This window comes from Podarcis filfolensis, assembly GCF_964270895.1.
Source record: "Podarcis filfolensis genome assembly, chromosome: 2".
In the NCBI taxonomy this organism is placed as follows: domain Eukaryota; kingdom Metazoa; phylum Chordata; class Lepidosauria; order Squamata; family Lacertidae; genus Podarcis; species Podarcis filfolensis.
Genome location: NC_139605.1, coordinates 116,837,358 through 116,849,481, shown reverse-complemented (window position 1 = coordinate 116,849,481; position 12,124 = coordinate 116,837,358). Strand labels below are relative to the sequence as shown.

General features: G+C 48.7%; 1 protein-coding gene across 4 annotated transcripts in view; it reads left to right on the top strand.

Moving 5' to 3' along the window:
* Positions 1 to 12,124, top strand: part of AGAP2 (ArfGAP with GTPase domain, ankyrin repeat and PH domain 2) — a 111,185-nt gene that overhangs the window by 95,917 nt on the left and 3,144 nt on the right. For 2 of the 4 annotated variants that reach the window (XM_083599177.1, XM_083599175.1), the window contains exons 12-18: positions 2,467 to 2,568; positions 2,692 to 2,838; positions 4,727 to 4,786; positions 6,071 to 6,222; positions 7,241 to 7,331; positions 8,614 to 8,836; positions 9,863 to 10,118. In XM_083599177.1, the coding sequence (XP_083455303.1) occupies positions 2,467 to 2,568; positions 2,692 to 2,838; positions 4,727 to 4,786; positions 6,071 to 6,222; positions 7,241 to 7,331; positions 8,614 to 8,836; positions 9,863 to 10,118 (1,031 nt within the window). The remainder of the gene's footprint in view (positions 1 to 2,466; positions 2,569 to 2,691; positions 2,839 to 4,726; positions 4,787 to 6,070; positions 6,223 to 7,240; positions 7,332 to 8,613; positions 8,837 to 9,862; positions 10,119 to 12,124) is intronic. The other 2 variants (XM_083599178.1, XM_083599176.1) reach the window with 1 other exon arrangement.

Here is a 12,124-nt window from a genome sequence, read left to right as displayed (position 1 = left end):
CAGACATAGGAATCAAGAAAATAAGTCAACCTCTTAAAAAGTGAATCAGCTGGGAGCAGGAAATAAAAACCACATTCTGTTCACAGTGTAATGCATTAAGGCAAAATAATTAAAGACATAAGTGATCTAAAATAGGGCTTCCACAAGCTTCATTCAGGTGGTCTGTGGCATTAAATATTCATACTGCTTTTCGATTTTTATTGCTTCTTATATTGTATTTTATCGTATTATAATTTGTATTCCATTGAATGCAAATTGTAATCCAATAAAATACAACATGATCAGCAAAAATACAATTAAAAGTCATGCAACATCTAACAACATTGCTACAACAAGCAGAAAAGGCATTAAATGTTCCGCCAAGAAAATCAGCAATTTTCAAGTAGCCCATGAGAACTGTTTGGGAACCACTGAAGTCCCAGATGACTCCCTAAGAAACGCAGGCACCGCGTAAAACAGATCAAGAGTATCAAATCATGAACATGAGCTGAGGGACATCACCCAAAAAGTGGTGCGTGGGCGTTCATAAGTCTGCAAATGTGCATAATGTTTCCCAGTCTTCCAATTAATTCCAAAATGGGAGGCAAGTCCCTGGGTATGTTTTGGATTACCCTTATGGTCATAGGAAACAACATCAAAATGGAGAAATAGCTTCCATTTGGGATTGAATTATGTCCGATGAAAATAGATATATCGTCCCACGGCGATGGTACCTTAGAAAGGAAATGTCAAGGTGAGCAGTTCTGTACATTCCAACCACTCCCTAAACAGCATGCAATTTCCCCCCGATGGGGAGGGTTCGCCCTTCCTCCTCCTCCTCCTCAGTGTACATCAGAACCATTCACCTCTTTCCAGCAGAGGATGTAAAAATCCATACAGTGGGGCCTCTTGTGACCCACCTGCATATCAGCCCCCCTGCCCATGGCTGTCTGCTAGGATCTTGACACCCCTCCCCCCACTTTCTGCAGTCTTGGGCAGGCAGCAAACCCAGGAGATCTTTTGCCGCCATGCGACTAACTTCCTGGAACTATTCCGCAGCCAGTTCTTCTAACCAGCCTGGCAGTGTGCGCCTACGTTAGGCATTTGTACCCGGAAGATAAAAAAAGTAAAGCTTTTGTCACCATTTTACCACAGGTGACCAGGCTAGTGGTTATTTATAAGGTTGGTCTATCGAGTTCCCCATTTGTGGTTGGTGGGACACAAGTTATGTACATCTGCTGCAAGGAGTACCAGTTCCAAAACGCAACATTCCCTTCCTGCACGATTGCAGTAAATGAACTCCACGATATCTTCAGGTTTCCTGGAGGTGCTGCACACCTTCTCCTCCTCTGTGAAAGTGCTCAAATCGAAGAATTGATTCCTATCTAATCTAATCAACGCTCTAATAATAAAAAAAAAATATGATGAATTTTGGCTTTGGGCAATTAGCTTAACTTATTAAATGAAGTCATATTTCTTTGTGCCGAGGTGTCTAATGGTGCCAGGTTGAATTGGAGCATTTGCTAAGTATAATCGTTTCAGTTTAATTCACAAACCTGGAGAACTGAATTTTCCCTTCAGCTCTAAGTGTGGGGAAAACAGCTGTAAGATGAAGCAGCAGCAGCCCCTGCAGGAAGCCTTGCAACTGCAAATCGTAGAATTTTCCCTTTTATGTACAGCACAAGTGGAAGCGGGGATAAAGCCTAAGGCCCTTTTATATTTGCTGCCTCATTCAAAGGTGGCGAAATTATACCACCAGGGGTGGGATTGGCGATGGGGGGCAGAACCGGGGGCCTAACGGGTGGCCCGTTTCATCTCTTGAGCTGAAGATACGCTCAGGAGAGATTTAGGCTTAGCTCTGGACACTCTGCTGTGATTTCTCACTGGTTCAGAATGATGAAATGACCGTGTAAATAACCAGACCTGGTTATTCTGCTTCTCCAAGCCACAGCCCAGGGGTCCCCAAGCTTTTCTGAGAAACGGGGCACGTTTAGAAATCTCAGAAACTGCTGTGGGTACCACAAAATACCCATTTCATGAAAGAATGCTCACTGGCAATGCTCAGAATCCATACCCAAAACACCTACACCTCCAACAAAACAAATAGAACGCAGGCCAAAAAGTTTTAAAAATCAGGTACCCCCCTCCTCAAAAGCCATAGTTATTTAGATGAACTAAAATGGGAAGAGCAAGGGCCCTTGGCCAGCACCAAGTGATGTCTTAGGGCCCCATGGGTACTATGTTGAGGAACTCACATCTTGGAAACTAGGATATTCAGACCTTGACAGTCACGGCTTACTCTTGTGCAAATGCTTTTCATGCAGAAGGTATTAGATACAGGTTTCCACCTATTTCAGTTGAAACCTGGAGAAAACCTGAGAGATTTTAAAGTGCTGATGGAAGTCAGAGGTGGCAGTTCTGGGCCAGTTGTGCAAACGTCTTGACTGACACAGCTTCATTATTTCATTCTCTTCCCCTCCACCCCAGCTTGCCCCAGTCCAGGTCTGCTGAATCCTCCTGTGGACCCAGCGATCAAACTCTTAGGCAAACCTGAGCGCCTGCAGCGATCTGTGTCCTCTTCCAAGGCTGGTAAGTTCAGCCCAGACCTGGAAGCTCCCAGGATGGAGGAGAGAGGGTGCTGGGAAAGGGCTGCTTTGAGCCAAGTGGGAAGGATGAAGCCATGTGATCTGTTTCTCCTGCCTGTTTCTGCAGAGGTAGCCATGGCTGCAGAAGGGCTCTCCAGCCCTGGCAGCGGTGGGAAAGACCCACCTCCATCCCCTATGGTTGACAGAAAGAAGCACCGGAGGAAGAAGCTGTCAACTCCTTCAAAAACAGAGGGGTCTGCAGGGCAGGCAGAAGGTAAGAGGTAGCTGCCTTGGTTTTGTCTGCAAGGGAGACTGGCTTGTGGGCTCCTGACTCCTGAGAACCTCAAGAGCCAGTGTGGTGTAGTGGTTAAGAGCGGTAGACTCGTAATCTGGGGAACCGGGTTCGCGTCTCCGCTCCTCCACATGCAGCTGCTGGGTGACCTTGGGCCAGTCACACTTCTCTGAAGTCTCTCAGCCCCACTCACCTCACAGAGTGTTTGTTGTGGGGGAGGAAGGGAAAGGAGAATGTTAGCTGCTTTGAGACTCCTTCGGGTAGTGATAAAGCCAGACATCAAATCCAAACTCTCACTCTTTGCCCCTCCAGACTGTGGAGACAGACTTAAGAATGATGCATTGAGCTGATTTTTAAAAATGGTGCCTGTAGTGACATCACACTGACCCTACATTTCAGGGGTTAACATTAAAAAAAAATGTTTTTATTAAAGATTTTCTTGGGTTACAAAGGTACATACATCGTCTCTGTCTTCAGATAGGGGTTAACATTTTTGAGATCTTAGAAGGACCACCTCGTTGTTTTCTAGGGTAGGAAAAGTTGTGGCCCCAGCTGGTTTGCTCCTGGTAATGCAAATTTTCATAAGAACAGGAGAAGGAGCTTGCTCGCCTCACTATTCAAAATAAGTAGCCACATTCCTGGGAAGACATGCATATATTTGCCAGAGTGACAGTCTTTGCAGGAGACGGAAGACTCCCTTCCACAGTGCGAACCCCCAAGCACTCTGCCCCAATTCCCCCTTCACATCTTCCTTCTCCCTCAGAAAAATGTAGGGAATGATCCTGTGAACTGGGATTGGGTATTTACTGTGATTGACAGGTGAGAGGGGCCATCCGCCTGTCAGTCACCTTACATCACTGTGAAGGCAAGCTGGTTTTCAAAGGAAAAATGGCTCCTCTGATGATCTCTGATCTTATGAAGTTGGGTGTGGAGCAGATGGTTGTCTGTGGGGCGGAAATGGTCTCTGCTGGGACCAATGTGGTCTGTGAACTGGAAGCTCCCTCTGCCTGATCTAGTGGATCACACTAGATCATGGGTGGGGAACCTGTGGTTCTCAATGTTGTTAGACTCCCAACTCTCATCAGCTCCAGCCAGCATGCAAGGGCTGATCCACATGTCCATTTGTCCCCTGCTTTGTAGGCATGGGTTCAGGCGGTTTTGCCTTTGCCCGATTGCTTCCCGCTGGAAAACCCATTCTTTAGTGCTCAATTGGAGCATACGTCAACCCAGAGAAATCCAATTGACGTTTGGTCTGATTTAGCTCTAAAGAATGGATTTTCCTGGGGGGAAGCAGAAGTGTGGATGAGCCCTAAGAGTGTGTGGTGGCCACACCCACTCGTGGCACCATAACTTGCTGGAGAATTGGCCAAAGGGTTCAAGGAAAATGTTAGCCCTCCCTGATCTAGAGGAAAGGCCAGCACTGTCTTCAGTCCGCCTGCCCTCAGGAAGTACGAATTTAGACTGTGGGGAGGCCAGTAGGTTTTTTGAAGGGTAGCACCCCACAGATTCTGAGTCCGGAAGGCACCACCCCAAGTCCAACCGGGCTTCCCGCTCCCACCCCCACCTCTTCTGTTCTGTCTACACTAGGCAGCTGATGCGAAGCCTTTCATTTCCACTCTTGCGGTTTTGCTGTATGCCCCCTTGCCCAGGAAGGGTTTGTCGCGGCTCACGCAGCTTCCTCCCTCACTCTCCCTTGCGACTCTTCACGCATCCACCGCCACTGCCACCCCCTGGGCCCGTGGGTTCTGGATAGCCTCTGCTTTTTTTGGTTCTTATTTTTCTCCTCCTCTGAACACTCTCCCCTTTCTTCTTTTCCTCCCTTCTCTTTCTCTGCCTCTCGCTTCCTGCTTCCCCTCCGGACCCTCCGCAGCCAAGCGTAAAATGTGGAAATTAAAAACCTTTGGTAGTTTAAGAAATATTTATAAAACAGGTAATGAGTGGGGGGGGGCAGGCGCGAGCTCCTTTTGTGCCGTGGCGCCTGTTGCATGCGATTGTGCTTACATCGTGACGTGCAGCCTGCGTAGATGTCTGTCCCCAAAACGCTTCCCCCGTGATCAAGAAAGTTTCCGTCCTATTCTGCCTCTCCTTAACAACCCCCCAGCCCCGGGGGAGTGTTAAAATGTCCCTCCCTGCTCACATCGGGTTTGCAAAGGTGGCTGAGCTCCCGGAATTCCTTTAAGATGCCTGTTTCCAAACTGCGTTCCACAGAGCCTGCGGGTTCCTCAAGGCTTCCTCAACTGGAAGATCTGTAATGACAGATGAGCCCCATCTCGCCCTGCACTGTACAGCCTTGGGGATTGCTGGGTGTGCCTGGAGTGCCCTCTTAGTGTGTGCAGGTGAACAGGAAGGCCCCATGGGTGCCCTAGAATGCATTCCCCCAGAAACCTCTGCCGTGCCCAGAGGTTCCTTGGCAGGCACATCAACAGAGGGCAGAGAGCCCTGAAGGGGGAGAGTTTGGAAAGCCACCACCTTGTGGCATTATGGCACCAGCCCCTTTTTAATGCCCTGGTGGTTGTCGTTGTCGTGTTCTTCCACCAACCTGATGAAGGGTTTTGATGAACTAAAAACCTTGCTTGTTTGCTTGTCACCTTTCAGTTGCCCTTACTAAGGGCACTGCCATTACCGTTAACTTTTGGAGATTTTCTTGAAGACGACTTGAAGAGTCTAAGGCCCATTTATTCAAGCCGCAGGTCTGGGGCTGAGGGGACCTGAGTTCAAGTCCCGCCTCTTCTGGACCCCACAGTGTGTGCCATTTTTTCACTCCCCCTGCCCCCCTCCCATCTGTAACATGGGAAATGGCAGTTTATAGCACGGTTGTGAGAGAGCCAGCATAAAAAACCAGGCAAAACACACATTGTACAGCATTCCACAACTTCAGGGCGCTATGTAAATACTTTTGCAGTAGCAAATATGTTTGCACGTTGGCAGTGGCAAATATTTGAATAAGTGTAATCATGGGACTCGTGCTCTCAGGAAGGTGTGTGCCTTAAAACTCTGCCTCTGGCTCTCCTTATGGGGTTTGGGGCTGTTAGCAAGCACAAGCCGTGGCTCTTCTCCACGTCACTCCCCCTGCAGGGCATCCTCCCCATTCTCTGGTTGTGTTGAACCTGCCCCTTAGGGGAGCGCAGGGAGGGAAAATATGTGGGTTGGAAGCCCTAGGATTCATCCAGCCTCCACTGTGGTCCAGCTGGAACCTGCTCTTTTGTATCCACAGAGGAGGAGAACTTTGAGTTCATCATCGTCTCCAGTACAGGGCAGACATGGCATTTCGAAGCCAGCACCATTGAAGAGAGGGACTCCTGGGTCCAGGCCATCGAGAGCCAGATCTTGGCTAGCTTGCAGTGCTGCGAGAGTAGCAAGAACAAGGTACTGATCCCTCCCCCCAAAAAACACGGGGACACATACACACAACTCTACCCTGCAATGATCTAGGCTTGCCTGTCTCAATATTGGCTACCATGTAGTTGTCATGATCACACCTTCCACTTAACGTGTTATATAAAGGTAAAGGGACCCCTGACCATTAGGTCCAGTCATGGCCGACTCTGGGGTTGCGGCGCTCATCTTGCTTTATTGGCTGGGGAGCCAGCGTACAGCTTCCGGGTCATGCGGCCAGCATGACTAAGCCGCTTCTGGCAAACCAGAGCAGCGTACAGAAACGCCGTTTATCTTCCCACCAGAGCGGTTCCTATTTATCTACTTGCACTTTGACGTGCTTTCGAACTGCTAGGTTGGCAGGAGCAGGGACCGAGCAATGGAAGCTCACCTTGTTGCGGGGATTCGAACCCCCGACCTTCTGATCAGCAAGTCCTAGGCTCTGTGGTTTTACCCACAGTGCCACCCGTGTGTTATATAGATGGGCCTTTTCTGTAATAACTCTGCATTTTTCCAACACTCTCCCCATTTTTCTGGCACCAGGGAGGAACATCCCCACCCTACCTGGGTATTTGGTGGTGATGAGTTTTTTTACTTTGAATAGGGAGGGTGGAAACGGCAACTTGCATAAGAACCGTACCAAAAAAATACAACAAAATCAACACAAAGAGAGAAAACAGTAGAAATCCAAACATGCAGTGCAAAAGCTTGGGGCGAGGTAGGGTTCTCGATAGACCTCCCTGTGTGGAGCATTCCATAAAGCAGGTCCCATCTCAGAGGCTCTGTGATCCCATTTGTCTCAGTGCAAATAAGGGAAGTCCATGGCCCAAGGCAATGTCTCCAGGGGCCACCCTGTTGCAGTTGGGCGTGAAGACTGGCATGCAAAGCGAGAACCTTCCTCAAGGTTTGAAGGGGGACTGAACTATTGCCCTGGCGAGGGAGACCAGGCTTCAAGCGCTCTGAAGAAAAGGCTAGCAGGAAGATGCACCCTCTGTCTCTCTCCCTACAGGCTCGCATGGACAGCCAGAGTGAAGCAGTGGCAATCCAGGCCATCCGTAATGGCAAAGGCAATTCCTTATGTGTGGACTGTGGGGCCTTGAGTAAGTATTTCTCTTTTGTATGCAGTCGGATCTAAAGGGATTCCAGATGTGTGTGTGTGTTTTCCCCTTGGGTGGCAGTCACTGATCCTTGGGTATTATTAGCACTAAAGCTATTGAGATATTAGTGCTGCCATTTGGCACCACGCAGCTCGGCTTTCTGCCAGTTCCTTAGGAACGGGTAGTTCCCTTTTAGCACATTGGTTAATCCTGTCTGGAGACAGAGGATCCAGGGCGTATTATGACAGCTTCTATGTAATCTTTATTTTATGTGCTAGATGCTATGCAGAACAAAGAGAGGGCGTGACTTCTGCCCAAGATGAAACAATCTATGATAGGCAAAATGCCATAGTTGCAGGTAGGGGAACAGGAGTGAGCTGGGATTGAGTGCGTTTAATTCTTTTAAAATTTTTATCCCAGCTGTATTTCACAAAGCAGCGTACAAAAACCCTCCTTTATCTTTACAACAGCAGTCTGAAGTAGGTTGGGCTAGAGTGGGGTATAGGCCGAACATCACATGGTGAGCAGGGACATGAACCCAGGTCTCCCTAGTCCCTGTCCACTAGATCAGCCTTCTTCAATCTGGTTCCCTCCAGATGTTTTGGATTACAATTCCCATCAAAACTGAACATTGACCATGCTGGTTGAGACTGATGGGGGTTGTAAGTCTGTGAAGCAATTGAACTTTGCTGTCCTGGATTGTTTGTATGAATTGTTGTGTCCTTATATGGAAATGCATATATTTCTTTTCTGTTGCATGTCTTTCTTGTCTGTTCATTTGGGGTATTGTAGCATTAGCTTGCTAACTCCTGGGGCTCAGATGTGAAGGCAGTAGAAAGCCATTGTTTCACTGGAAGATGGCACAGTCCCTTGTTTGTGGGCAGGAAAACCAAAAGCTCCAAGCTTTCTTCAGTGGAGCATATGATTGTCAGGGGGAGGTAGAGGAAACCTTTAAAAAGACAGGTGAGCAGTTCAAGGTGGATCTTGGCATGATGAGCACAAGCTTTGTGCAAGAGTAAGGCCCCATCTTCACTATGCATTTAAAGAGCATCATGCCACTTTAAACTATTATGGCTTCCCCCAAAGCATCCTAGGGACTGTAGTCTGCAAAAAGAGCAGAGAGCTGCTAGGAAATTCCTATTCCCCTTTCAGAGCTACAATTTCCAGAGTGGTTCAACAACCTCACTTCCGGGAGAACTCTGGGAATTGTACCTCTGTGAGCTCTTTGCAGGGGGAGAGAGGAGCCTTACCTGATTTCTGATTGGCTGGCTTATCTCACCCCCAGACCCAACCTGGGCCAGCCTGAACTTGGGGGCCTTGATCTGCATTGAGTGCTCTGGCATCCACCGGAACCTTGGCACCCACCTCTCCCGGGTCCGCTCCCTCGACTTGGACGACTGGCCGCTGGAGCTCACGCTGGTCCTCACCTCCATCGGCAACGAAACGGCCAACAGCGTCTGGGAGAAATGCACGCAAGGACGCCGGAAACCCACTTGCGAGTCGTCACGGTGAGTGCAGGGCAAGCTCCCACCGTAACACAGCCACAACTGGAGCCTCCAGGACCTAAGGCTGCAGCCCTGTGCAGGAGCGTAATCTTGTCAAAAGTCGTGGGTGTTAAATTCTGAGTCCACATGCGCAGAATTGCGCTGTTAAACTACCAGTTTAGACTGGTGCCTGGGGTAGGTGGGGGAACTTAAGCACTTGCCACACCTTCTCTCAAAATGGCTTCACTTTGCCTGGCTTATTGTGCCCTTAACTGATTGGAGTTTGCGGTCCTACTTAATAGCTACACTTAAATCATCATCATCATCATCATCATCATCATAATACAATGAGTTAAAGTAAAAAAAAGAATGCATAAAACATATTAAAAGTCAGAGGAAAAACAATATGAAAATATAATTAAGATTACAGAACTATATAACATATATGTAAATGAATGAACATACTGCTTCTCTAAATATACATTGATTCATGGGTCACTATGGTTTCAATAAATAAGTTCCAAATATTGTTAAATTTGTCCATACATAATCTTCATCTGGAAACAATCTGTTCATGGGTTGCAAGAGTTGTCATGTCATCTATCCATTGATCAAAAGAGGCCATATTTTTGTCCTTCCAATGTATCAATATCAATCTTTTTGCAGATGTAAGGGCACAGAGAATCCATTTACATTCACCGATTACAAACTCTAGGTGTACATTGCTATGGGTTTTGCTCTTTCTGTTTAGCGCTAGGTTGGTGCTTAGACTCAGAATGATTATATTGCAGAGTTGGGTCCCTGAGAATCATCTAGTTTATTCTTCACTTGGCGGGATGGTCTTCTCTACTTAAGAAGGACCATGCTGGGTAGATCATGCCAACTGTTCCATCCAGTCCTGTTTCTCACTGGGGGAAAGAAACCTCAACCAGGGTCATAAGCACAATTTCCCTTCCCTTCTGTTCCCCTTGTATTCCGCAGCATACAGACTCCGAAACTGGAATTTGCATTTAGCCCTCATAACCCCTCTTTCTCTCTCTGTCTTCCCAGGGAAGAGCGGGAGTCATGGATTCGAGCCAAATACGAGCAGCGGCTGTTCTTGGCACCGCTGCCCCCCTCTGAACTTTCCCTCGGGTGCCAGCTCTTCCAGGCCGTGCTGGACCAGGACCTGGGTGCTGTGCTGCTGTTGCTGGCCCACAGCTCCAAGGATCAGATCAACGCCCCCACGGGTGACAAAGACCGGCGCTCGGCGCTGCACGTGGCATGTGACCTGGCGCATGTGGTTATTACTCAGCTTCTGGTCTGGGTAAGTTCTTGGCGGTGGACGATGAAGGATGTTGGGGATCCAAGGGAAGCAGATGTTCCCTTCCAGCTCTCTTCATGTGCCCTGGGTCAAAAAGGATTAAGGCCCTATCTGCACGCTATAGTTAAAGCAGTATCATACCACTTTCAACAGTCATGGCTTGCCCCAAAGAATCCTGAGTAGTGTAGTCTGTTAAGGCTGTTGAGAGTTGCTAGGGGACCTTTATTTCTCTTCCCAAAGTTCCCAGGATGCAGGGGTTGATGGATTCATAAACCACTCTGGAAATAGTAGCTCTGGGAGGGCAATAGGGGTCTCCTAACATCCCTCAGCCCCCTTTAAACGCAGAGTGCAGATGAGAGCCTTATATAGGGAGAAAGAAAAACAAGAGACAAGTGTCTACAAGGGCTGGCATGGAGCTGACTCTCAGAGTTACTCCGTATGGCTAGTTTAGGTCCCCCTCTCTCATGCTGCTTTTTGTAGCTTGTATACATCGACTAGAATCTCTGAGTTATTCATCAAAAGCACCATTTCCCATGCCCTAGCTCCAAATCACATTAAGACAGTTCTGGGTAGCATGTACAACTGCAATGTGGGCTCTTTAAGAAATGATTCAGACACCTGTATCAGCTGAGATTTTTAAAAGCTAAAAAAAAAAAATGCAGAGCATCCATGGTCCAAATCTAAAGCCCATGGAGCTTCAACCTGCAATCGATATAAGGGAAAGGGGCCAGAGTTCACTAGCAAAGCATGTGATTTGCAAGAAGGTCCCAGGTTCAAACCCTGGCATATCCAGGTTTTCAATATACAGTGGTGCCCCGCAAGACGAATGCCTCGCAAGACGAAAAACCCGCTAGACAAAAGGGTTTTCCGTTTTTCGATGCGCTTCGCAAGACGAATTTCCCTATGGGCTTCCTTCGCAAGACGAAAGCCCATAGGGAAATCTCCAGGACAGCGGGGAAGCGCAGCGCGTCTTCCCCACTGTCCTCAGACCTCCTCCGAAGGCTGGCGGTGGGGCGTAGAGACCTCCTCCCGCCGCCAGCCTTCGGAAGGCTCCTCCGAAGGCTGGCGGTGGGGCGTAGAGACCTCCTCCCGCCGCCAGCCTTCGGAAGGCTCCTCCGAAAGCTGGCGGTGGGGCGGAGAGACCTTCTCCCTGCGCCAGCCTTCGGATGGCTGTCCTGAAGACTTGCGGTGGGAGGAGGGTTTTCCTCCCCACCGCCAACATTCAGAATGCTGTTCTGAATGTTGGCGGTGGGGAGGAAAAACCCTCCTCCCACCGCAAGCCCCGGGAACAGAGGAGAAGCGCTGCGCGCCTTCCCCTCTGTTCCCGGACCTGTCCTGAAGGCTTGCGGTGGGGAGAAAAGCCCTTCTCCGCACCGCCAGCCTGGCAAGCGGTCTCCATAGGAACGCATTAATTGATTTTCAATGCATTCCTATGGGAAACCGTGCTTCGCAAGACGAAAAACTCGCAAGAAGAAAAAACTTGCGGAACGAATTAATTTCGTCTTGCGAGGCACCACTGTATATATATAGGATCAGGTTGCAGGTGATGTGAAATACTTCTACCTGAGACCCAGGAGACCCTCTGCCAATCAGAGTGGACAGTACTGGGATGGATGGACTAGTGTAGCTTCTAATCAGTGTGTCCTCCCACTAGCCGTTTTTGGCAGTGACCGCCCCAGGCCAAAGTATTTGTGCGGCTCAGCAGATTTCCCCAAATCCCTCCCCATGCCCCCGGAGTTCTCATGGTTTAACTGTTCCAAGTTAAAATCAAAACAATACTCTAGACAGTGTTAGCAAAGGTCAGCAGGATGCATAAAAATGTTGGTGGACCATTCCATAGGCAGGACAACTTGGTACTACGTTGCGGCAGGGGTGGCTGGCTAGTGTGCTGCTGGGGCCGTATGTCAGATTGGCAGGTTGGAAGTGTCTGCTGCATAGAGAGTGGGGCACAGGGATAGTTACCGTATTTTTTGCTCTATAGGACGCACCTTTTCCCTCCTAAAAAGCAA